The 26738-nt window shown below is 35.9% G+C and overlaps 1 protein-coding gene across 9 annotated transcripts in view; it reads right to left on the bottom strand.

Moving 5' to 3' along the window:
- Window positions 1-26738, bottom strand: part of LOC109066988 (neuronal cell adhesion molecule-like) — a 47894-nt gene that overhangs the window by 2973 nt on the left and 18183 nt on the right. For 3 of the 9 annotated variants that reach the window (XM_042739742.1, XM_042739728.1, XM_042739734.1), the window contains 26 exons: window positions 18467-18676; window positions 17205-17222; window positions 16681-16786; window positions 15244-15437; window positions 14999-15121; window positions 14568-14738; window positions 13967-14026; window positions 12976-13087; window positions 12632-12816; window positions 12241-12372; window positions 11647-11790; window positions 11455-11566; window positions 11168-11331; window positions 10878-11025; window positions 9792-9916; window positions 9584-9613; window positions 8842-8943; window positions 8514-8711; window positions 8352-8422; window positions 7783-8008; window positions 6375-6490; window positions 6050-6254; window positions 5835-5957; window positions 5549-5725; window positions 1696-1827; window positions 1386-1464 (listed from right to left, as the gene is read on the bottom strand). In XM_042739742.1, the coding sequence (XP_042595676.1) occupies window positions 1386-1464; window positions 1696-1827; window positions 5549-5725; window positions 5835-5957; window positions 6050-6254; window positions 6375-6490; window positions 7783-8008; window positions 8352-8422; window positions 8514-8711; window positions 8842-8943; window positions 9584-9613; window positions 9792-9916; window positions 10878-11025; window positions 11168-11331; window positions 11455-11566; window positions 11647-11790; window positions 12241-12372; window positions 12632-12816; window positions 12976-13087; window positions 13967-14026; window positions 14568-14738; window positions 14999-15121; window positions 15244-15437; window positions 16681-16786; window positions 17205-17222; window positions 18467-18560 (3347 nt within the window). In that variant the 5' untranslated portion in view covers window positions 18561-18676. Of the gene's footprint in view, window positions 1-482; window positions 1227-1385; window positions 1465-1695; window positions 1828-2294; window positions 2451-2650; window positions 2810-3511; window positions 3581-4915; window positions 4952-5548; window positions 5726-5834; window positions 5958-6049; window positions 6255-6374; window positions 6491-7782; window positions 8009-8351; window positions 8423-8513; window positions 8712-8841; window positions 8944-9583; window positions 9614-9791; window positions 9917-10877; window positions 11026-11167; window positions 11332-11454; window positions 11567-11646; window positions 11791-12240; window positions 12373-12631; window positions 12817-12975; window positions 13088-13966; window positions 14027-14567; window positions 14739-14998; window positions 15122-15243; window positions 15438-16680; window positions 16787-17204; window positions 17223-18466; window positions 18677-26738 lie in introns of those variants that run through there. The other 6 variants (XM_042739782.1, XM_042739772.1, XM_042739756.1 and 3 more) reach the window with 6 other exon arrangements.

The raw sequence follows: 26738 nt of genomic DNA, 5'->3' as shown, positions 1-26738 counted from the left end.
AGGCAGTAGATGTTCATAACTGGTCATAACGTGCATTTGGAAGGGTATATTTGGTAACATACATTATGCATAAACCACTTCTCTCAAAACTGGAAAATCATAAAATGATCATTGAGGATTTCTAAACAAATGGAGTAATATGTATCTATATCTATATACGTATATATATATATATATACGTATATATAGATATATATATATATATATATATATATATCTATATATATATATATATATATATATATATATAAACAAAGTAAAATCACAATAAGCAATCCAAAAATGCAAATAACTATGAAAAATATATTTTTTTCAAATTTGAAATTTTAGTAGAAGTTAGATTTGGCTTATCTGTATGATTTATGGACATCTGTTTGATTTTCTTCTGTAAATAGGAGATGAATAATGGGAGATTTTATGCATGCAAGACTTGCAAAGCCCCTCTTACCTTGAAGATCTAACCTCCCCCAAAATTAAAACACACAGGAGGAACAAATAAGACAGACTGACATGTTTGACAATGAGGTTATCACTTTACAATTAAGAAAAATGTATACACAGTGACATCATACACAACAAATAAAGGACTTGATGAACAGGACATGTGGAATGTTAATACAAGACAAAAAAAAAACCAAAAAAAAACCAAACAAGGCTGATGTCAACTGTCGCTCTGATTTGGCACTTTCAGAAGCTGAAATTGATTTTAATCATTTTAAATATTACAGGGTACATTATATATAATTTAATTATTTAATCATTTCTCAAATAATTGAATTTATGTCCTGAATTAGCTATTGTGAGTTGAGACCAATCATCCAGTTCCAATCATATCTGCTCCATTGCATCAGCAATAATAATGACAATATGACCAAACACATTACAAAAAATACACACAAATATAAAACAATAAATTAAAAAATATTAAATAAAAAATGATGACAATAAATATTAATGATGACACAAAACAAAATAAATCACAGCAATAACAACTTAAATTAGGAAGGTAATTGATTTGACACTCAAAATGTGGTAAATGAATGAAAATGTAAAAAATGAATTAAAAATGTGTAAAATATTTTTACAGTCATATAATACACAGCTTTGGTTAAGAATTGTTCTAATGTATAAAAAGGTTTGCTCCTGCTTTCCTCAAGCTGTTTTGTGGTGGGGCCAAAGATGTTTACATTCATCTCAGAGGAATGAAAAAATTACGGTCTGAATCCCTGAGCAAGAGGAGAAGCAAGTTTGCCTTCAATGAGTTGTGAAACGACGACAACAACATCACTTCTAAGTACCACTGGTGCAATTTAAACGTTTTCATGATTTCTAACTAAAGTGATATAAATAGCTGTAGATTAAGTCCTATATGTGGTTTTCCTCACCTGTACTCCCCAAATGTCCCATCATCCTCTTTCATGGGCTGGATTTCTGGGTCTTGATGGGCATCTTCTTTTTCTTTTACTATAAGATTGGAAAATCAAAAAGTTGTATGGCATTAAAGTTCAGCCTTTCGTACAAAGGAGTTCACATGTGTGCAGAGAATCTTAAATATTTCTTATTTTATGTTCAAGATATTTTATGTGGTCTGTTGCATTGTTTAAAAGATTTCAGATTCAGCATTAGCACCACACAAATGTACTTAACCACCGGTTTCAAACATCTCACATCAACTTTGTACATTCACTAACTTACCTGGATATTTGCCTCCTTTGTTCCTCTTTATAAAGCAAACGATGAGGAGCACCAGGATCAGTAAAGCAATGGCACACATCAGCCCGATAAACCAGCCCTGTGTGGCTATGTCAACCTGCTTGCTAGTCATAGCTGCAAAAAAAGAGGACAAAATCAACTAATCCTCAATTTTTTTCATTTTAAATTTATTATGCAGATATAAAAAAAATAAATAAAAATTAAAAAACACCACCAAAACACAAAACACTGGCATCAACAGTGAAGTAGAAATTAAAATGAGTTGAACATCAAGGTAACAAAAACTTCAAGTTTTTGTTTTCATGGTGGTAACAAGAAACATGGATTTAAGGAAGTGCATTTAAAAATTCTCTGACAATGTATGAAGACCGCTGTAGGATGTCAAAGAAAAAAGTATGGAAGAAATCAACCAATGTAATTCTGGCATGCATATGAATTTCCATAAACCCGTTTGGACACGTAATTTGTTAAGATTCCAAACCAAAACTACAGGTAATGTGTGGAACTGAGGTTGGGCGGGGCTTCACGGGTGAGTGACAGGTGAGGTTGATGCTGGCGGTCTGGAGACATGCTCTCCTCACCTGGAACTGTAATCAACAGCTCCTCTGTACTGTGGACCGTTGCGTCTGAGTGGTCTTTGGCTACCACCCGAACCCTATAGGACATCCCCGGCTTTAGTCCTCTAATCTGATATGTCCGAGTGCCATTTACAAACTCTGTTTTCCAGGGTTCTTTACCTGGAGAGAAGGGCCGACGGCAAGGGAGAGATTATGGCAAAAAAAAAAAGTTGCGCACAAAAATGTTAAAAAGTAGATTTTATTAAATGATTATTCTTTAAGTCAAATTGTATTTAAAATCAAATAAAATGCCTATTTTGATATTACACAAATTCTATATAATAATAAATAACTTGGTCTACGAACTAAATGATGTTAACTATATGATATTAAATAAACGCACAGCAGGAGTGAAATTTTAAGGAGGACAAATTCCACATAAACATTCCTATCTGGCCCCGAGTATTCCCAGCTTATCACAGCATGGTCCTCCTCCACTGAGGAGTTCACACTCCCAAACATCCGACCAACAGGTGGCGCTGATCAAACAAGGAAAAATACAAGTGACGTAAAAAAATTTAGAGAATATAAAGAAGTTGCAACAAAAATCCTGTATATTTGGATGTCTAGTGGCCCCAGTATTTAATATATAAACACATACACCACAGCTATATATTACTTCCAATAAAATCTCTAGCATAATTTGTTTGCAAATGCATCTTAATTCGATATTTTATACCTAACCCAATGAAATTCACACATTTTAAGTGTCTTTAGAGATATTAGGGTCACTAGGGATTTTAGGGTCACTAGAGATGTGTTTTTTAAATTACTTAAATCACCATTGAATAGATTGGGCTCAGCAAGATTGAAAAAAAAGTCACATGTTCACCAAGGCTGCATTTATTTTTCAGATTTCTTTGATGAATAGAAAGTTCAAAAGTACAGCCTTTTTGTCTTTACTTTTGTCTTTAAATGTCTTTACTGTCACATATAATGCATTCTTGCTGAATAAAATCTAAATTAAAAAAAAAATTACTGACCCCAAACTTTTGAACTGTAGTGTATAAATGTCATCACTCACTTTTTTATTACAAATCGTGTGAAACTCAAATAATGATTGTGACACCTTGTGAGATTTTAAAAGGTATAACATCTACAGATTCCTGTTCAATACAGTATCACACAAGCATAACAATGAAGGATAGAGAGAAAAGGTGCCGGGACAGGAGTATTTGTACCCTTGTGAAACGGGGGCTGCAAAGATTGAGTGACAGAGGGGGTTGGTGGTGATGAAGTGGGGGCTGAGCCTGGAAGAATACAGAGAATATTGAAACACACAACATGGAACACAAAACATTAGACAGAGAGAAAACAAGGCAGTGAAAGAGAGAAATGCAGATCAAAGTTAACAGCATGCAGGAACATGCAGTTCACCGATGCAATGAGGGCTAGTTACTCTGTGTTTCTGAGAGGATGCTGGGATCGAGGCAGAGAGATCTGGGTTTGTCTTGTCATACGTTTGAACATCAACTCCACACTGAAAAAACATCTAATGTCCTTGGCTACTCTAGTTTAAGGGTTAGTTCACCCCAAAATTAAACTTCTGGCATTTACTCACCCTAGTGTCACTCCAAACCTGTATGACTTGGATTTGAAAATGATTTTAAATTATGAAAATTTCACACGGGTCTTACACAATAATCACAGTTGTAAACCTCCAAAACTGCCAAAAAAGGACAATAAAGGAATATGACTCGTGTGCAACAAGTCTTCTGAAGTGAAACGATAGCAATGCTGTAATGAACAAACCAAAATTTAAGTCATTGTTCTCTGATAATCTTCCTCTGCAGGGAGTTGTCAACTGCAATTGAGTAAATGACACAATTCAGTTCATTTTGAACATCACGGAAAACAACCGATTCAACTCACTGACTCAATGATTCAGTCGTAGTTTCACTGAGTGAGTAAATGATTCAACTCACTGACTCAATGATCACTGGAAAGATTAATAATTGTGAATAATTCAACAAGTTGTATGGTATTGATGTTTTGGCTTTTATTCATTGAAGTTGTAGTGTTAGTTTGATAGTATTGTTTATTATTAAGTTTTATTTTTGTGATGCAGTGAGTTAACTCTGAGACTGAGTCAATGAGATGATTCGGTTCAATCACTAAAAAGTATCAATTTAGAATACAGAAATTATAAGTGAATAATGACTATAAATTAATTCTGATCTTTATATAAAAGTATATGGCTTCAAAAGACTTGAAATATAGTGCACAAGCCATGTGAATCACTGTAATGGAACTTTTTTTTTTGTCATTTTTGGAGCCGACCTGTACACTGTACTGTAAGACCTGCATTAAGATTAAAACCAACAGCATTTATTTTTGGGTGAACTATTCCTTTAAACAGCAGATGTTCTAGCTAAGCCCTACTGAAAGCAGTGGGATGGAATTTGCATTTGTTGGTAACATAACTCTCCATGACATATAGAGAAGGCTGAGTCAGGTGTAAAGCTTTTTGGCCTGAGGAGGTTCATGCATATATATCTATCTCTTTTCACTGCTACAGTGACTTTCTAGTCACATAGCTGATGCTCAACCAGCATGCATTCTCATCAGCCTGATACTGCTGTTACCTTTACCCGCCTCTACTGCGGGATGCTGAATTAATGCTCATTGAAAAGAGAGAGAGAGAAAGAGAGACAAAGGTAGAGGGGATATTAATAGCAGCCACCTAACAACCAAAATAGATTGTTTCTAAATGTATAAGTCGAAATATGATGCTGCTGGAGGGTACAATACAATACAAATATAAATACAAAACAATACAACACTAATACAAATATTTGTGAAGTTCTACACTTCAGATAAGACAAAAATACTGATTAAGAACATGACATGGTGAATAGCATTTAAAAAAAGTTACTAATATTTCCTCACAAAATGAAAATTATAAGTATAAATAAAAGTATAAAAAAATAAATATAAATAAACAGACAAACTGCATGTTATGTTTGCGTTAAAACCATTCATGCAGTATGCAACCCTTAAAGCATTAAAAGTATTATATTGTAGACGCAGAACATGGAATGAAAATATCATCACTCAGATTGAGGAAACTGAGGACAGGATTCCTCAGCTGAAATACAAACCTTTGAACTAGTTTTATTCTGCTTGCAACTTATGTGAAGCCACCTTTGAGAATAAAATACTGCACTTGAACCCTGAAAACGTTACATTGTAAAATCAGTTACAAGGTTAGTCCTCACCTTCGTCCATGATTGTGACACCCTCTTCTGTGACAGTGGGGCCAGCGCCCTTGACAGTCTTGGCGTTCAAATAGAACTTGTAGCGTGTGCTGTGCTTGAGGTTGTCCAGAGTGATGCTGGTCTCGTTTGCTGCTAGAAGCAGCTCTTTGAGCGGCCCAAGTTTATCTGTTGTATTGACTACAAGAAAAAGAGAGTTCACATAGAGAGGATGAAAAGTGTAAGTAATCACCTTCATTTTATAAATCAGCAACAAAATCCCTTAAAACATGCCTCAATTTAGACTTACTAGGCTGGTATTTGAGCAAGTATCCTGTCAAGTGACCGTTGTGTTCTACAGGTGGCGCCCACTTGACAATCAATGAGTCCAGGTTCAGATTTTCGACTTTTAAATCTGCAGGAGGCCCAGGAACTAAAAAAAAAATTATATTGTTTATTCTCCTTTTAAATAATATTTCATACTTTAACAAGTGAGCACATCTAGTAAGCAAGTACACACTATACCTCCCTCTGGTGTTTCAAATATCTGATTGGAGCTGGTGGGTCCGTCTCCTTTCCCGTTGAAGGCTCTAATGTTGAGGTTGTACTGGCTGTAGGGATGAAGGCCAAACAGAAGACCCTCCGTCTCATTCCCTTGAAAGATGAGCTCCTGTGGTTTCTTGGGCTCAGGGTCTTGCTTCTGTAGGCTTCTCAACTTCCAGTAACTCACCTACAAGATGACCGACATCTTAGACTGTTTGCATCTCAAATGTCAATATCTTTAGGTAGATCTCCATAATTGGTGAATAATATTAGAGATGTAAATGTTTTTTAAGTGTTAAGTAAGTACCTTGTATCCATTCAGTCGTCCTTGTACTGTTGAAAGAGGAACAGCGTCCCAGCTCACTTCAGCCAATGTCCAATTCTGAACATAAACTTTTACGTTCTCTGGGGCCACAGTTGGTACTAAGATGACATACAAAACATAATTTATTATTATTTGTAATGAAACTTTATTCTTTATTTCTTGGAATCTATCCACCATCTCGGATGTACATTTTCAGTGACTGTGTGTCAACACAAATTCATCTGCCAAAACTACAGCATTAGCCAGTGAAGTTACTTTTTGTTGATTTAAGTGCATGACAATCTTAGCAGGAACACAATTTTTGAAGTCCTCTAGCAAGATTAAATCCTGCAAGTCTTCCAGGGAAGTAACCTTGCTAGAGAGACTTTTCAAAAAAGAAATTCAACAAATTCAACATAGGTTTGGTTGACTGTTTTCGAATGACTGCGGAATTTCTGTCTGTTTCTCTTCATACACTCGCAAAACTGCAGATTTAACAATTTCATAGTGAAGAGAGCTTTCTAGAGGAAGTGCCAAGCAAACTTCCTGAACTGTCGAGGCACAACAGAGACAGAGCTGAGATTCTCATCTTTGGTTGCAGTTTCCAATGCCGTTTCAGACTGAACCTCAACGCTGTCCTCTGTTAATTATTGCTGTTAATGCCTCATCTGAAGGATGCTCCTTTCCACAGTCTAAAGTTTGCATCATTACACTAGGACTTTTGCACCCATTCAAGCCAAGGAATGATCACCCCCTGCTGGCTGGACTAAAACTAGCTGCAGCAGCAAGCTACATTTTCACAAATGGTCTCCCACTAGTGTACCGACCAGGCTCTGGCCTGATTAGCTTTAGTGGGGGACCAGACTCTGCCTACTGCATGCAGCAGCTGCATTCGTAGTCTGCTCCTTAATGAAGCTGCTCTAATAGAGGGGTAGCGCATCCTAATAAGCTCAATACGAGCCTAAACAATTAGGTCAAATTCATATTTAAGGTGGGGAATTAATGACAACAGAATATCAGGAGGCCAGTTTAAACAGTTCGTCCTTAAGCACTTGTTTTGGAACATCTTTTGGAACATCAATATCGAAAAACTGAGCTATGTCAAAGAGCTATGAAAATCAGATCTTTTTTCCTACCACGATTAAAGGCTTCAATTCTAGGGCAAAGAGTAAATGCAGTAAAATCAAACTCCATTATCCCCACTGCCTGCAACACTTTCTTCCCCTCCCACAGTCGAAAACAGTCAAACAATTTGAGAAAAAAGAGTACTTAACACCAGCCCATTAAGAGACAAACCCACTTGTTATGATATAATATAATATGATATAATATAATATAATATAATAAAAATACACTGCAAGTAATGTAGAATAATATAAATAAGTTTGAGTGCTTTCTGCAGCTTACTCACAGTCCTCTCCTGAATATCCCAGCACTACCTCTGGACTGGGACCAGGGCCGTATTCATTGACCGCTTGCACGGTGACTTCATAGGGTGTAAAAGTGGGCGTTCCTGTCACCACATATTGCGAGACATTGGCCAGAGGGAGAGAAGTCCATTGCTGATCCACATCTTTCTGTCTCCAGCTCACTTTGTACTGTAGGCCTGGACCGTTCGACTCCAGCCCAGTCAGCTCCTGGTCACCAGACATTAAAATAGAAACCATATAAACTAGAAGCTCAGCTAAATTAGTAGGTATACTCTTAAAAATAAAGCTTTGCTATTGGCATCTATGGTTCCTTGAAGAATATTTAACATCCATGAAACCTTTCCGAAGCACAAATGGTTTTTATAGTGAAAAAAAAAAATCAGAGAAAAAAAATCTTCTTCACCCTAAAAAACAGATCTGATTAAGAACTGATTACTGAAAGGTTCTCAAAGGATCCCAAAAATTGTTCTTCAATGGCATTGCTATAACACCTTTTGGAACATTTTAATTTTAGGAGTGTACTCTAATGAACAAAATCTAAGTGTTTTACCCTCCAAGTTATTGTTATACTGTCAGGTGATGTTCCAATGACTTCAACGTCTGATGGATTCACTTCAGGCTCTGTGAGAATCACAATCAGACTTTGATTCATAAAAATACAAGGGCGTTCAAAGATTTTTAAGCATTCTTCTTTCTTGCTAGGGTAACTCACGTGCAGGGTTGGTTCTGTACTGTCTGGATGGAGCGCTGGGTTCACTCAGACCCACTTCATTGAGTGCCAGGACCCTGAAGGAGTAATAGACATACGGGGAAAGCTCCAAGTGTGCTGTGGTGCTGGTTCCTGAGACTTCGGTCATATTGACCCATACTCCAGGCTCGTGAAGCGAATCTTCATACTGGATCAGGAACACTGAGGTAACCAGGTATAAATGGATCAGAAGAGCAGACCTAAATGTTTCTGTTGACCTTTTATGTGGATGACCAATTAATCTTCCACAAGGTAACAAACAAAGATGAGTTTTTAATACGTTTTAACTCACGTTGAATAGGACTGTTGTTTTCATCACCAGGGGTCCATGTAAGCCGAACACTGTGCTCTCGTTGGTCTGTCAGCTCCAGGTCTCTGGGCGGATCCGGTTGCTCTGGAAAACCAGATATTATTAGACACAAAACTCGATCCAGCTGAATTACAATAGACATTAAAAACATGCAACACAAGGCAAAAAAAAAATGTGAGCTAAATGTATATGAGAATAAATGTCACAGACTGAAATGTGACATTCTGTTAAAGGCACGATTTTAAAGTGTCTAAAAGGTACAGCCAAACCGATTTCATGAGAAAATGTTTCATGATATTGAATTAGTATGATTTGCAAAATGATTCACAAAATTTGCAGCAAAAAATAAGCATGAAGGACAACCCCTAAACCAACCTCAGTGTGGTGTGAGCAGATCGTATGAAAACGTGAACATTAGATTGTACGAATTCACTACTAACTCATCAAAATGTTAAATTGGCATGAGAGCCTGTTGGTAAATCTGAAACCACACAGGTCTTTATTTCCAAATGAGGTCAGGAAAGGTTTAGTGAGCTGTCTCATTTGCGAAAACTAAAAACCTAAATGGCCTTTAACAGTTTATGTATTAATGGGAAACATCCACAAAGCACATCCATAAGCACATATTAGGAAGGTGATGAGGGATAAACAACAAAAAAGCAAAAATAAAAATGCATCAAATGGTTTTGGGACCTGTTTGGGAACTGAAAGAAGTGCATTTTACCCATTATTATAGGTGGTGTTGGTGTGGCCTCTGACAAGGAAAGCAGGTTTGAGGAAGTCAAAAGTTAATTATGCAAAAAAGTACAATTTCAACTCTACAACAGTACCCATATAATATGCATTGAGAAAAATCTAGGATGCCATATTGTATATTGTACAGTTTCTGAAAAAACTGAAGCAGGTGAGAGTGATGTATAAACTGAGCGTACCGACTACTGTGAGCATGGCGCTGGCTGAATCTTGGTCAAGGGTGGTGTTTCTGATGCAGGTGTAGTTGCCCTCATCGTCCTCTCTCACGTCATGTATAGTCAGACTATCAGAGCCCACCTCAAATCTATACAAACAAACACACACCTGCTAATCAAAAACAAGTAGCTACAGGTCACCTTTCAGAGCAAATAAACTGAGGTAGCTACAGACCTTTTTTAATTTTTGTAAAGTTATATTTTAGACCAAAAGTGCTTTTTTGTGAATGGCTTTTTTATTATTATTATTGTATTTAAATTTTTCTTTTGATGTATATATACTTCACGGTTCAAATTTTGGGGTTGGTATGTTTTTTCAGTATTTTTTTTAATCACTCTCTTATGCTCACCAGGCTGCATTTATTTGAAAATACTGTAAAGCAATAATATTGTTTAAAACAATAATATTTAATTTAAAATAACAGTTTTCTATTCTAAACATTTTAAAATGCAATTTATTCCTGTGATGGCAAAGTCATTATTCCAGTCTTCAGTGTCATATGATCCTTCAGAAATCATTCTAATATGCATTATTATTAACATTGAAAACAGTTGTAATGTTACATTTTTTTCTATATAATTTTTTTTTGGGAAGCTGGTACATTTGTTTTCAGAATTCTTTGATAAAGCATTTAAAGGAACAGCATTTATTTAAAATAAAAACATTTTGTTACAACGTAAAAGTATTTAGTCACTTCTGATTAATTTAATGTTCCAATGTTGAATAAAAGTATTAATTCCTTTCTTTTTTAAAAAAAAAGGGGAAAAAAAATCTTACTGACCCCAAACCACTTACAGTAGTTTTCTTTTCTAATAGGAAAAATGCCTATAAATAGAAAATTACCAAACTGTTCCATCTGCAATTTTTTTTGCCATATACAGTAGGTGCAAACTGTTTATTTCAAACTCATTATTTCTAAAATAAACTAAATAAAACATTAAATATTAATTTCCCTCACTCGTATCTCGTGCACAGCCTCAGGTGCTAACCCCTGTTTCATATGGTGCTTATATTTGAACAACAGTGGAAGCACTGATTGCAGGTCATACCGAGAGTCATCGGGGAGCTCCATATTGTCTTTGAGCCATATCATGGAGGGAAAGAGAGTGGGGTCGTGTTTGACCTTGCACTCAAATTCTGCCATGCCGTTTCTCTGGACCACTTTATACTCAGGCTGTCTGAGGATCCGTGTAGGCTCTGCGGAAAGAAAACAACATAAATCTTGCTCTTTTCTGTTATAATTCCCATCATACTACTACTACTTTTGTTCTGTTATTTTTTCATTTTGCATTTATATTGTTTTAGGTTAATAGATTTAGGTTTAGTAAATTTAATTTACCTTTCACTTCCAGGTAAACATGATTTTCTTTGTTGCCAAGACTGTTTGAGGCAATGCAGGTGTATTTGCCACTGTGTACTGGCCGAGCCACATTGATCTCTAAGGTATTGTTCTTATGAATGATGTACAAGTCTCCATCCAATACACTCTGACCGTTTTTAAACCTGCAGATCACAGAAGCATAATCACCATGCAACATAAACTCACAGTAAACACTTTGATGGATATTAGAGGCAAACTGAAAAAGAATGAAACAAATTAAAAAAACAAAGAAAAAATAATCTCACCATGTGATTTTTGGAAGTGGTGAGCCAAACGAAGCACAGTCTAACAAAGCTCTACTGTTAGTGATGACTGAGTACACATGATTTGGAGGGGTCAGCACCCTTGGAGGTTCAGCTGAAATGTAATATATTAAATTTTACATACAGAACAACTGAAAAATAGAATAGAATAGAAATTCATATACAGTAACATACCCAGGACACTGACAAAGGCATTGCCCAGCAGATAACCGTACTCATTGGAGGCGTTACACTGGTAAACAGCACTTGAGCCGGTCTGAACATCACTGAGGATGATATTGCCATTTTCGATTTTCCGACTGGGGTCCTTATGTGAGTCTATCAAGGAATAACATCATAATCATACTCATAATTTAACTATAATCAAGCCATTCTTCTGAACAAGAAATTAGCTTTGCTATAAGCTACTAACAAAAAATTTGCAAACTACATTATTATATTTTAAATATATTAGATGATATAATTTATAATTTAATAAGAACAATATTTCCCACTGGCACAAAAACAATGAAATGAATTAGGTAAAGCATAAAACTTAAACAGCAATAATACAAGTGAAAAGCAACATTTAACAAAATATTATGCTATAACAACAAACATAGGTTCAGTGAATGAATTTCTAGAATCAGTTTATTTACAGGTATGCAAACAAACTGATTAACTATAATGAATCAGAACATCCTGTATATCAATATAAAAATATTTGTTGAAAATAGTAGCTAGATACTGGAGAAGCTACATTATTTTGAAAAAGTCGGCTTTACATACTTTCAATGGGAATTCCATTGACAGACCATGTGACCGTGGGTTTAGGGTTGCCATCCGCCCGGCAGGTGAGCATTCCAGATTCTTTCGGGGCCAGGATGAGGTTCTGAGGGGCACTGATCCAAAAGGGAGCCGCTGTGGAAATGGAAAGAAAGAGTTTAAAAATCAAACTGACAAAATTTGAATTTAGAATGTTATCTTCCTGTGCAACAGATTAGAATATTCCATCATGTATTTCAAAATATCTGGCAAACCACTGGGTATTTTCTGAATATCAGGAAACACAAGGGGTCTTTCAGATCAGCTCAAGTCCATGAACGGTTCATGATGGCATCCCGGGGTTAGAAAATGATGTGATTAAACAAGATTTTTGAAAAGACGTCCTGTGACAGACCTCTGACCACTACAGTGATGATGTGATGGTTGCTCCCCAGGCGATTCCTGGCTAAACAGCGGTAATCTCCCCCATCTGCGTCTGTCACCTCTGTTATCTTCAGAGTTTTCTGGAAACTGTGAAATGAAAAACGGCCGCTTGGCAGGTCACCGTTCACCTTGCTCCAGGAGATATCTGGCGTTGGACTGAAAAACACAATAAAGTCAAGCATATTTGAACTGTTTATGCAAATCCTTTGATGCAGTCTGACCCCAATCAGACTAAAAAATGGACATGGTTACAGATGTAGCATTAGTCATTCTTCGACAAAAGAGAGCGCCATTTTTCCACATCCTCCTACTTACAGGCCATCAGCGATGCATTCCAGTTGCAGCGTGTCTCCTTTCAGGACCATGCTGGTACTGTGCATTCCTGGTGGCTGCATGAAAGTGGGCGCTCTCTCCCCAGAAGGACTGTCTAGAAAATAGATAGGCCACAATCAGACAGACTAATCTTGTAACCTGCCAGCTATTGCCCAGGACTTAAGAAAAGGGAAAAGATCCTGTTTTGGTGGTAAAACCACACATGTACAAGAAGTGTGCAAACAGCATATTACTGGTCAAATTTGACATTAAAAATGGAAAATAACAATGTTGGAAAAGGTATTTATTTTGAAGCTTAGAAAAGTCTTATAACTTGCTAAAATTGCCCTGATGTCTTTTATCAAGTGAACCTCATACTGAATGACAAGAATTTTATCCTTCCATTGCTTCTTTTAGATGGCCTTTAAAAGAGAATGGAAGGATCCAAATGAAAAATATAATAGCAATGAACAATGTTTTAGTGAGATATTTTACAGTACCTTACAGTATATACAGTAGTGTTGCATACAGAATGTACTATGCAACACTAATACATGCATTCAGTTTAAAACAGGGAAAGTTTAGTGACCAGTAGAAGATGTGTAGACACTGCTGAAATGTTAATTAGACAATTAAAAACAAATAAAAAGGACTGATTACCATTCATATACAGTAATCTTGGAAATTTTGTTGCTATACACAATGCCAGTGATAGTCAACTCCTTTAGTGTTGGCTTCAGTCCTTTTGTTAAATCTGACAAAATCAGTTTTCATTAAAAAGATGTGATGAAATGAATGTTAATACCAAGTGCAGTACAGCATAAGACCTTCATAAAGATCAAGTTGTTTGGAGTCAGGGTTGGGATTCTACAGAAGTGGGTTATATTTCTGGTTATAGGTGATATATTAGGTAAAGAGCTATTCCTAGGCAGAAACACAAGTGATGGGAGGGATGAAGGCTGGGTTCACTTGGAGAAGTTCTGCTAGCACTCACCACCCCAAAAATCTGAGCCATTCAAAAAAGCTGCCAACACAGTGTCATTCATAGCTTCAACTGGAATACAACAGAAAATAATGAACATGCAATGCTTTGACATTTACGGGTCTGGACAGAGCAGGAAACACTGAAGAGGCATTCAAAAACAAAAGGGAAAATGTAACACTGTAAAAACATAATTATTATTTATTTTTTTACAAATTAACAAATTATTGTATTTTTATAAATAAAAAGAAATACATGAGATTTATGTAAATTCTGCAATAAGGAATTTTTCTACTATTTTTTTTTTATTTGAAATGCCACTTTTTCTCTAGTCACTGCTTTGTAATGTCTTGTTTCTTGGGGCAAATATAGATATATGCAATTATTGGTGTATTAATTCAACTAAATTATGAAATTATTAATCAGTTAAACTTTTATCATAGTTTGACAGCCCTAATAATAACAGAAAAAATGTGATTCTGTATTGTGCAAGCTTAATTCAACATAAAAAGGCAGAATTTCTTCTATTTAAAAAAAGAACTGATTTACACAGACGATTGTATGGAACAAAAATTGGTGACTCTATTTGTAGCAGCAGACTAAAAACACTTACTGTCGAGCACATTGACAGTGATCGGCTGTTTCTGTTGGATAGTCTGAGTGTGTGGGAAGCGGGCGTAGCAGATGTAGTCGTTTCTGTTGTCATCCATGAGCACATTGGAGAAATACAGGTCTCCGTTTAAAGCCTGGGATACACGGCTGTTTTGGGGTAGTCTCTGGAAATCTGACACAAAACAGGGTATGTGCTTGAATAAGTTTATTTTGAACACTATTTGCTAATAAAAGAAGGACCATAAAACAACAATGAGCTAAACCTGCAAAGCAGAGCAGAAATTTTACATACTTGGGTTGCCATGTAAAGTATATGAAAACGTAACCAAATGAGACATTCAGTGGCTGCTTACACTAGAATGTGCAAGCAAGACTGACGTGTGTGGTGTGTTACTGTCACAAATCTATGTGAATGTGTGTGATATATCTTACTGTTATCCATCCAGAAGATGATTGGAGGAGGCAGGCCAGCTGGGGGTCTGCACTGCAGTACAAGAGACATACCCCTCTGCACTGTGATTGGTTCAATTCTCTCTTTTGACCACAAGGGGGACCCTATGAAACAGAATTGAGCGCTCAATAAAAAAATATATATATATATAGACAGGAGGCAACTGCAAAAAAATGAACAAAACATTCCTGTGGCAATGTATTCTGTTTAGATGTGTCTGTCTTACTTGACTGACGGATGACAATGTTATTGGACAAGGCAGAGCCGTGCTCGTTGCGGGCGATGCACTGGTAAACACCCTCGTATGCCTCTACCTTCTCTCCACTAATGTCAATGACCAGAGTGCCTGAGTTGGGCTTCATGATAACTTTGGAATCCTTTTCCGCGTCGAAATGAGTGCCATTACGTGTCCATGAAAAGCTAGATAGAAAGGAGTGAAAATAGAACATCAATTATGACAACATACACGCAGAGTGACATTACAATTTTTTTTTTTTATAACAACATTAATCGATCATCACTTGTCAATCAGGTTAATTCCTTAACTTTTTGTAAATCTACCCACCCTTACAAGTCAGATCTTTTTTTTAACGTGAAATATAAAAGGAGTTATTTGGTAGAATGTTCAAGCTGCTCTTTTCCATACAAGAAACTTGTGATTTACACTGACAAACTCCAAATAAAGCATCACAAAAGTGGTCCATATGACCGGTGTGCTATATTTCTAGTCATCTGAAGCCTCACAATAGTGTTGTGTGAGAAATAGTCCAAAATGAATGCCGTTATATCTTAAAAAAGTTACATTTCAGTTTGTTCTTCACATAATGCTATTGTATGACTTCATAAGACTTGCATTACTGTGCACAAGTCACTTTATTCTAATTTTATGATGATTTAATGACCCAAAAATGAAAATTTGCAGAAATGTACTGACTCTCAGGGCATTCAAGATGTAGATGAGTCTGTTTCTTCAGATTTGGAGAAATTTAGCAATACTCAAAGCATTACAGAAATTTTGCATTACAGCTTAAAAAAACATCACAATAATCCATAAGCAATCCACTCCAGTCAATCAGTTAAAGTCTTGTGAAGCGAAAGGTTGTGTGTTTTTAAGAAATAAATACATCATTAAGGCATTTTAACTTCAAACCTTTCCTTCTGGCCAAAATGCAACTCCATAATCCATAATAATGCTTCCTCTGGGAAAAAGTCCATCCCCATTTGTACACTCACATCAAAATCCACCAACATATTTGTTTAGAACTGTTTTGGACTGTTTTCACATCTGCGCATATTTCTCTCCGGATTCATATGAGACGACTTTTCACTAGAGTAAGCAATATTATGGATAGAGAACTAATATTTTAAGGTTTCACAGGATGTTAATTGATGGACTATCATGTGGATTACTTGTAGATTATTGTAATGTTTTTATTAGCTGTTTGAACTCTCATTCTGACGGCACCCATTCACTGCAGAGGATCCATTGGTGAGCAAGTGATATAATGCTAAACTTCTCCAAATCTGTTTCAATGAAGAAACAAACTCACCTACATCATGGATATTTTCAGGAAGAGTTTGGTAGGTGTTAAACGTCAAGCATCCGTCCACAGCAGAGGAATCTGCAGTAGTGGTAACCATGGTGATTCAAAGTGACACCCACCTGGGATGAGGCTTTCCTTTCGCCTCACAGTGGATAATGATGTTCTCCCGAGGGTCGATGATGTAATCCTTGGGGGACTGATGAGTTATTGTGGGAGGCTGAGGCACTGAAGCACAGAAACCAGCATGAAGACAAGCATCTCTATTTCCCACACACATACACACACACCTTGGCACAAACCAGCACAGATGCACCACCTTTGCAGTAACTGATTCTGCAAGAAATTGTCTAAAAATATAAAAGTGCCCATCTTTAGTTTATCAATGTAACCAAACCCATAGGGACAAACAACCAAAGAGCATGCAGCATGCACACAAACTGTCATGGAAGTTCTTGTTTTCATGGCAGATCATAGCTATAATTTACATATAGCTTTATAGTTGGGTGATTTAATGTTTAATAAAAGATTAAATATCTTAATATTCATCTCAAACTCATAAACACTTCAAACAGAAGAAAGCAAAAGACATAAGTTAAAGGACCTAATGCACAACAAATTTCACAGCAAAAGTGCCCAGACTTACATCCCTCCAGAACTTTAGCTTTTTTTGTCCAAATGAATCAGGAAATACATGAGCAGAGAGTAAAAGAGTTCAAATTAGTGGAAGAAAAGAAGAGAGAAGAGAAGATCAAACAAAATCACGTTCCCTCAGTGAAACTTCCGGAGGTGTGTTGGGCATTCATTACCCATCATGCAACTCTCATGCCATTTCATTCTTCTAATGCAGTTTTGATGATACTGATTGTTTGTCAATGATTAATTGGCTTTACCACCCTGAAAAAGGTGCTTCATGCATTATAGATTTTAAATATAAGATTTTAAAATAATGAATGTCCTGGACTGTACAATAAGATGGAATTTTGGTACCACCATCCTAAAAAAGGAGCTTCATTCTCTGTGTTTAAACATGAATAAACCTGCCTTCCGATGGTCTTAGGAACTTTTCCTTTCTTTTTTATTCCTTTTTTATTGTTGGGGGGGGGGGGTCAAGTGAAAGACATTTTTGATCAAAAATACAGTAAAAATAGTAATATTGTGAAATATACACTTAAAATAACTATTTCCTATTTTTCTTATTTCAGCATCATTACTCCAGTCTTCAGTGTCACATGATACATCTGAATCATTCTAATACTTATTTGGTACTCAAGAAACATTTCTTATTATTATCAGTGTTGATAGTTCTGCTGCTTAATATTTTTGTGTAAACCATGATACATTTGAATGAATTATATATTTTGAATATGATATATTCATATCGCTCAATATGTAGTTCAAAAGAGCAACATGTATTTGAACACAAAATTTGTAATCTTTTGAGTTATTTAATGTTTCATTGCTAAATAACAGTATTCATTTCTTGCATAAAGAAAAATCGTACTGACCCCAAACTTTTAAACAGTAGTGTATCTCATATATTCATAGAGTTGATTATCACAGCCAGAGAGCGAGTTATCAAAATAGAGAGATGGAAGGAGAAAGAGAAAAGTCCATATATATTCTGCTTACACAGTAGTAATGCTGACTCACTGTAACACACTGTACTGTAAGTATGTAAATGTGAAACACTTCTCTAGAGAGCAGCAGCTGAGAAACTAGCTGAGTACTTTTTAAGTGTGCTTGAATTAATCTGATCTGAGAATCTTGCCTAAAAGTGTCTAAGAAGATCCAAGACAGAATTACAACTCATTTTAAAATAGGTTAGGTAGGAAACCGTTTTCCTTGTGCACTTCTGTCAAATTATTCAACATCAGATTTAATTTAGTTTTGCTGCACAATACTCACGATCTAGAGGCACTTCTAATGCATTGATCATGTGACCCAGCAGCAGCAGCATCACAGCTCCTCCACAGAGCGTGCAACTCCTCTTCCTGTCCATGGCAGGGTGCGTTACATGAAAATCCTTCCCCTCCAGGTCAAAGCAACTGGGCCTTGTGATTCGCACTCAGTGTGACCATTCAAACAAACAGGGGCATCCAAGATTAGCCAGCAAGACTGAAAGAGAACAAACAGAAAAACAATGATCTTTTATGCTACTAAAAGCACAAACAGAGGGCAAGATCTTTATTAGGGAATCCATGCTGTAGACGGGCAGTTCACATGAGCTCAGATCGTCCTGACATTCAGTACACAGAGACATGTGAGGGCGCTCAGCTGGAAGAGACGCGAACGCTGTGATGGCAGCACCCTCAAAACTGGCATATGGATGTCAATACACATGGCTGAAGCACAAAATTACACAGCCTGCTGTCTGGTTCTTCAGAAGTGGGTTAAGAACCCCCAAAAAAGAAAGAAACACATGCCTTTCTTGTTCCTAAAAGCGTTTTGTTTTATTGTTCAGCTTCATGCTTCCACTGAATGGAAATTTATGAAGTACATCTTTTTTCAGAGGGGTTAAAAATTATGTGGTTTAATAATACAATGCTCATAAAATGCTCCAAATAAAATAAAATAAAATCGGGTTGGATGATGTAACATCGCAATATTGTTTTACTTTTGCATTACTTCAACTGATTGTGACCTCTTATAAGCTATAACATGATAAATGTGTTTCCCAACTTTGGCATGTGACATAAATGTGGCTAAACAGGAATCACAGATTATGATGGATGATGGCTGCAATGTTTTTACAATATAAAATCAAGTAAAGTAATAATATGAGCAGAATCAGGCTGTATAAAGTTTTCAGTGAGGAAGGAGGAGTATAATGTGTCACAGAAGTGAGCTAGCATCAGTTGTTCCTGCCGGTAGGTAGAGAGAGTGCTATCTGAGTGATTCTGCTGTGTAGCAGGCTGTGTCAGGGAAATGGGCTCTGCTTTGCATAATTCATGAGCTCAGAAACCTTGATGGCATCATACAGCTAAAGAGAGAGTGTGGGGGGGGGGGGCATGAGTCTGTATTGCCAAAGATTTATCTCAAGGTGAAGGATTCAGACATTCAAGATAGAGACTGGTTCTTCTGGATATCACATGTACCAACAGTATCTAGTTTCCTAGATACACTTTAGGCAGCAATAAATCTACAGTAGAGGCCAGATTCAAAGCAGATTGTGGTTTAAAAAATTAAAGCTCACATTAGACCAAATTACAAGATCAAGTGTGGTGGGTCATGACCCAGGACAAAACTAAACAAAACAAAACCCAAAACCAAAACAACACACACACACATAAAATAACATAATAATAATAAAAAAGTAATAAAATAAAAAAGTAATAAAATAAAACTACAGTCAAAAGTAATGACAGAAGTGAATAAAGAAATTCAAGGGCCTATTAACACATTTTTCTGGCTGAAGAAAAGGCAAGACTCCCTCAGTACCCAAAGACAAGTAAATTCACCACATTTCAGTATTCCAGACAATGTGCACAGCATGTCTGATGGCTGCTATGGTGACAGTATGTGCTCAAGCGTCCTTTGGAAAAACCTGAACCGGTCATTTGCAGTAGAGAGAGTGACAGTGACACTGCGATTGAAAGTGATTGTACTTTAGCTATTCTCAAACATAAGAATACGTGAAAAAACGTAGTAGACATTGGCATCTGGACCTTTTAAAATGAGAGCATGAGATGTAACAAAGACAAAGTCTAGATTCTTGTCTGTGCTGTCATATGGTAGAGATGTGCAGTCATGTATAGTCTGTCTGAATTATGAATTTGCATTGCACAAACATCGATTCTAATCATTACATGTTCAACACATTTTCTCCTGCAATAATGCATGATTTATGACTGAATGAATTAACCAACAGATGTTGTCCCCGAATTCAGGCTATTAACATTCTGGTCAAATTTGCTGAATCAAGAGAAACTAATGAAAAATTCAATTCCATCTCTTCATTTTTACATACATTTTCAAAATAGGTTTTAGATTTGTTCTTTTTATTTCTTTGGCTTTAAGCCACTTTTGTTGATTAGTAAAGTGTGTGAGGACAGGAAGGTGGGGAAAGAGAATTGAAAATGGTGAGTGTTTGCTCAAAAAAAAAAAAAAAAAAAGATGGATAATAAATTAAATATTTTTTTTAAATATTTTTTTTTTACTAATAATTATTTTTAATACAAACATTTTTATATAAATAATTATAAATAAAAATATGTATTTATTTTTATATAAATCATAAAAGTTTATCTGCGTTAAATGCTGGCTTGTAGCCCTTGCCCTTTGGCATAATTAGACTGTACAATATCTCAGAGGGACACTTTGGGTAACTCACAGAATAGAAGAAAACTGTGATTTGGTTACTGCTGAGTCATTCATATCATGAGAGAATCAACAGAGATGGAGGAAAGATGCTGGTCAGCGTGGGTAATCCGACACAGACCATATTCACTCTATGATTGGCTGGATGAAGGACTAAAGGCACAGGCATCTGCCTAAAAGATGGATCTCAATCGAGAACGAATCAGGCTGCTGAGGCCCCTTTTCTGGATCAACTTGGCTAATGGTCTCTTTATTGGATGAAAGCCACCCATGATGGGCAAAAAAGATAAACACACTATAAGGAATATATGTCAAATGCTCTAATACACCGGAGTCAACCCTTTTATTAACAATTTTCCATATATTTCTAAATATATATGCAAATATTTTATATTTAGAGACTTTATTCACATAGCTTTCAGCAAGAGAAATGTTGCCACAGGCTTATCCAAAACCTGTCTATTTTAATATTCATCTCAGCATAATCCCTGCATAAACTGAGAAGAATAAATGCAAATGAATTATATATTATTTACATATGAATGGCCTTCTACTGTAATAAGTGAACAGAACAAACAAAACAAAACAAAACAAAACAAAACAAAACACAACACAACACAACACAACACAACAAAACAAAACAAAACAAAACAAAACAAAACAAAACAACACAAAGCAAAACAACAAAACAAACAGTATATGTAAACTCTCTCTTCTGTAGTTCACAGCAATCAGAAGAATGTACTCTCAGGAAGAGTACATGGGAAACTTATTTCCTCTGACAGTACAAGTTCTTCTCAACAGCTCCTTCACTCTGAAGAAGACCTGAGTCAAGAGAGCGAACCGGGCTGCTAAGTTAACGATCACTCCGTGTCCACGGCAACACACTTATTACACACACATGCCTATTATAAGAAACACAAAACACAGCCAAACCCATCCATCTTTTTAATGTAAATCCAAGGAGAGGACACTACTGAGAGAAGCCCTCTCAACAGCTCTCCGCTGTCACTGAAGACTGAAAAGAACGAACCGCTCTTTACTTTAGCAGAGGATACCTTCAGGCCAAATGAGAGGGGACATGATTAAATGTCTCTTTTCACACCAAAGTCTGAAGCCCTTTAAGAGGGAATTAGATAAAACTGTGGAAAAATAGATGATACAGCAGCTTTATGCTAAACGCTTTTGCAGTTTTTAAAGGGTTAAAGTTTGTTTACAAGCTTTTATCTGTTCTCTAGACAATAAGCTGTTTTGCTTTGCATTTTGATTCATAAAGTACCTCTGGGCCAATCAAATCCCTGTTTACTCAAATTGTTTATGAAAAACATTGCTTTGACTCATTTGCAAGAGCACAAATGAAGTTGAATCAATGAGTGAAGGAAATTGTTTCAATTATCTGTCTGAACGAACTGAGCTGGCTTCACAGCATGCATTTCATTATAAATGTTAACACTTTGTATGACACAACAAACACAAATTTGTCTTCTGTAAAGTCGCTGGTTGCACAGACTAAGCACACAAATGTTTAACTGTATTTGTCAGGTGGTTGGATGGACTAAGCACACAAACCAAGAATTTGCGCCCAAGGAATTTGTTTCAGTGACATAAGCTTCCAGTACACAAAAGACCACAACACACAGTCCTGAGAAAAAAATAAAAAATAAAAACCCTGTTGCAAGATTAAGTGTAAAAAGTTTTGTGCTATAAAGATAATGGAATTGGATATGAGTAAGATGCAGGGAGTGACTAGGATGAAGGGGTAACAAATAAATATAAGGATATTGCACATTTTAATTGCATAAGTGGTGAACATTTCAAACTGGTTTTCATGAGGTAGATTGGGCCTGGGGGAAGAAACTGTTCTTGTGCTGACTGTCCTGGTATTACTAAAATCTGAAGCGCCGGCCAGATGGCAAGAGTTAAAAGATGTGATAACTTGGATGTGAGGGATCCAGAGTGGTTTTCTGAGCCCTTTTCCTCACTCTGGATGTATACAGTTCTTGAAGGGTGGGCAGGGGAGTACCAATAATCCTTTCAGCAGTCCGAACCGTTCTCTGTAGTCTTCTGATGCTGATTTTAAAGCTGAACCAAACCACACAGCTTTTATCTGAAGTGCACAGGACAGACTCAATGACGGCTGAGTTGAACTGTTTCAGCAGCTCCTCTGGGCAGGTTAAATCCCTGTTTTCCTCAGCTGGCGAAGGAAATAACAGCCTTTGTTGGGCTATTTTTTAACAATGGAGTCAATGAAGTTGTCCCAATCAGGTCCTGAGAAATGGTGGTTCCCAGGAATCTGAATGACTCCACTGCAGCCACAGCATGCTGTTCATAAATGGTAACAGTGGGGGGACACACAAGGGGGGTTTCTTCTGAAGTCCACGATTGCTCCACTGTTTTGAGCGTGTTTCAACTCAAAACAGTTGCACAGACTAAGCACACAAATGTTTAACTGTATTCTGTTGTTATGCTCAAAAACCAACAACTGACGTTTTCGGAAGCAAGATAATGCTAAATCACAGCACTGCATTGTTTCAAAAGGTCACTGCCGGGAGTTAGCATAGCTTTACTATCTAAATAAATGAGCTAACTTCATTTAACAAGCCGCTGGTGTGAGGTTATCTACAGCTAAAAGGTCACTTGTTCTTACAGCGTCAGCAGAATGAGAGAGTGTTCTTTCTCTCCTGAGCTTTGGGAAGTTGCTGATTGTCAGCACGCTCCTGTCTGGCAACTCATGAACTGTATTGTTGCTTTATGCTGTTTATAGTTCAGTAAAGCTGAAAATACAATGTGAAGGGATTTTTCTTTCTATTCATGAATTTATTCATTAATAAGTCATTTTAAAACAACATCAAAATAAACACTTACTAAAACATCAATCAAAATAAAATTTTTACTAAAAGAAAAAAAATATTTTCTTTGTTTACCTGCATGTCATGTGACCATTAAGCAGTGTCAGAGATCCGTGAACATGCAAATGTGATACTTAATTATTAAAATAATTTGTTTTATTGAATTTGTACATTTTAATGTGTTTTAAAAGCCTTCCAAAACTATATAAATACATGGTTAAACAGCCTACTGAGTGATAATTCAAATAAAAATTAATGTTTTCATCAGCTGATGCAATTTTGAAACACTTCTTAAAGGGATACTCCACCCCAAAATGATAAGTTTTAAGTCATTATAATAATTTTGCATAAAATTACAGATAAAATTGCACATTTTGATGCTGGATTCACAATGCAATTACAAAATGCAGTAACAAGCTGCTTCATTGAAAATGCTGTTTTATATATTCAAAGGCTGATGGGAAATAGTCTAGAGTAATCAGAGCCTCTTGTGAGGGCCTGTTTTTGAAGTTTCTCATTCAAATAAATACCAATCATTTGCACTGTTATCGAGTTCAGAAGAATAGGAACACACAAAGGCAGAAATTACTGTTTAAAATGTACAAAAGGTTATTATACTGTATAGTTGCAAAAAGTCTGTACATAATCAAACTGAAAGTCTAAAATATACTGAATACAGAGACTGAGATCTCAAAAACCACTACAAAGCATTAATTATTTAAAAAGGAGCCGGGAATGTCCAGAAATGACTCAATGGTTTCTGAAGGCTGCAAGTCATAATGACTTCATTCCTGCAGCTTTGTGTGACTGTAACAGGGGGGCGTTATGTTTTATTCAATACTGGTTGTAATGGGCTCTCAAATGTCCCCCAATCTGTTGATCAGACTATATAATCTGCCTCAGTGATGTATTCTTGTGTAAAATCTATACTCATTAGCAATGAGAGACAGAGGGCGTGGGCCATGTGTTTCATAAAAGATCTTCTCTAAATCTTTATTGTTTTTTAGAGTTTTTTACACTTTAACAATGCTACCAAAATAGTATCAATTCTATTTTTGTTTATAAACTTTATAAATAAATCAAATAAATTGTACACATAACAAATACATGTCCCTGTGCATAAACATGTTATTCAATGGCATGCATAAATAGGACTGATTTTTAAAAATATTTACTGTTCTATTTCAGAATACCGAAATAAGGAAAGAATTAATAACCGGTTCTTTTATATTATATTTTTTAAGTATTTTTTAAACTCATTTAAAAATGTAAAAAAAAAAAAAATGTTGTTGTTGTTCATAACATACCATACTTTATTTTTAATAATATATTTATTATCAAAATGTATTATTATTATTATTTATTTTTAAACATTACATGTATTAAGTAAATAAATAACATTAAAATTTATTTATAAATAAAAATAATTACTATTCTATTCTATTGTTCTGTGAAATCTCTTTTCACAATTTATTTTAGAGAATACAGGAGGAAAGGAAATACAAGAGTAGTTCTTATTTATTTATTTGTTTAAGATTTTAAAAATATGTTACCAAAGTAGTACTGATTTTGTTTTTGTTTAGTAGTACTGATTAAATAAATTAAGTTTTTTTACTATTCTTTTTTTATTATAACCACACTTTTATTTTTAAATATGACATGTATTGTTTAAAAAAAAAAAATAAATAACCAAAAATAAAGTACAGTTTTTAAATATTGTTAATACTACATGTATTTAATTAATGACATTTTTAAAAAAATCTATACCATGTTTTTAAATCTCTTTTCACAGTTTATTTTTAGTTTTGGGTTGGCACACTGCTCTCTCTGTTCCATCTGTCATCTCGTCATCTGTCCACATGCTGTTTTCACAAGAGCTTTTCACTATTTTCACTGCCATTAGAGAAAGCTGATGTAACACTTGACAAACGATCCTTGTTTGGAGAACGAGAACAGAATTTCCTGGTACACATTATTTCATGCATTCAAATCTGCAAACAAAAAATTAAGAGCCATGTGTAATGTTGGCAAAAAAAAATGTAACCAAAATATTACCAGATGGGGGCAGTATGCCTCAATAAAGTGATTTTTCTAGAGGAACAAACGATATACCATAGTTTCTATGCTCCGCCCCTACCTTTTACCCTAGAATACTACATGAACGTGTTGGGTGATGTATTTAAATTCAAGACCTTTAATGAATATGTTCATATTCGTTTTGTTCATAAACATATACACAAATTATTTATGACCAGCATTCTGTTCATTGGTCAACAAGACTCTGATTTTGCTAGACGCCACAAAGTACCAGAGCTTACTCTTTTAGTGAGACACACGCAATTGATACACGGACCGGAAAGTGATGGGTTGGCACACTCTCTCTCTCTCTGTTCCTCTCTCTCTGTCATTATCGACATTTCATCTGTCCACATGCTGTAGAGTGGGTGGTAGATAAAGAGGATTTTACTGTGGGTAAGTTATAGTAGCTGACTATCACGCAGCTTACGGTTAGCCATCGCTAACATGCCATTATCTTGTTCAAAATGTTCCGAAAAAAATACGCAAACATATAAACAAACTTCTAGCGAAATACACAGCAGCATCTTACTTACCAATCCAAAGAAATGTTGCAATTTGGAGTCGAAGCTCATTTCTTTCAAGTCCATCAGTTGTCTCCAGCGATGGAAAGCAGTGCCGATGTTACTCTGTTTCGCTCCTTTCTTATCGGATTTAGAACATCAGCTTCAAAGTACGCCCACAAGTGCGAGTTATTGTATTCCAGGAAATACATTATGTTCCCGCATATCGCCTCCCATGGACGAAACTGGTATTAAGACACCTGTCGTGGGGCCGTGGCTGTAATGCTAAAGCTAATTTAAGGTTGAATCGCTGCAGCACAAAGCTTGACATTTTTTTTAATGACCTCATCGCCCTTATTTCTTCTCATTCTTTGATGCGTTGTAGGTCATTTTTTTGGAACCTCAAAACACAGGCACCTTAAATGGAAGTTC

This window comes from Cyprinus carpio, chromosome A4 (genome assembly GCF_018340385.1).
Source record: "Cyprinus carpio isolate SPL01 chromosome A4, ASM1834038v1, whole genome shotgun sequence".
NCBI lineage: Eukaryota > Metazoa > Chordata > Actinopteri > Cypriniformes > Cyprinidae > Cyprinus > Cyprinus carpio.
This window is presented reverse-complemented; position numbering and strand designations above follow the sequence as displayed.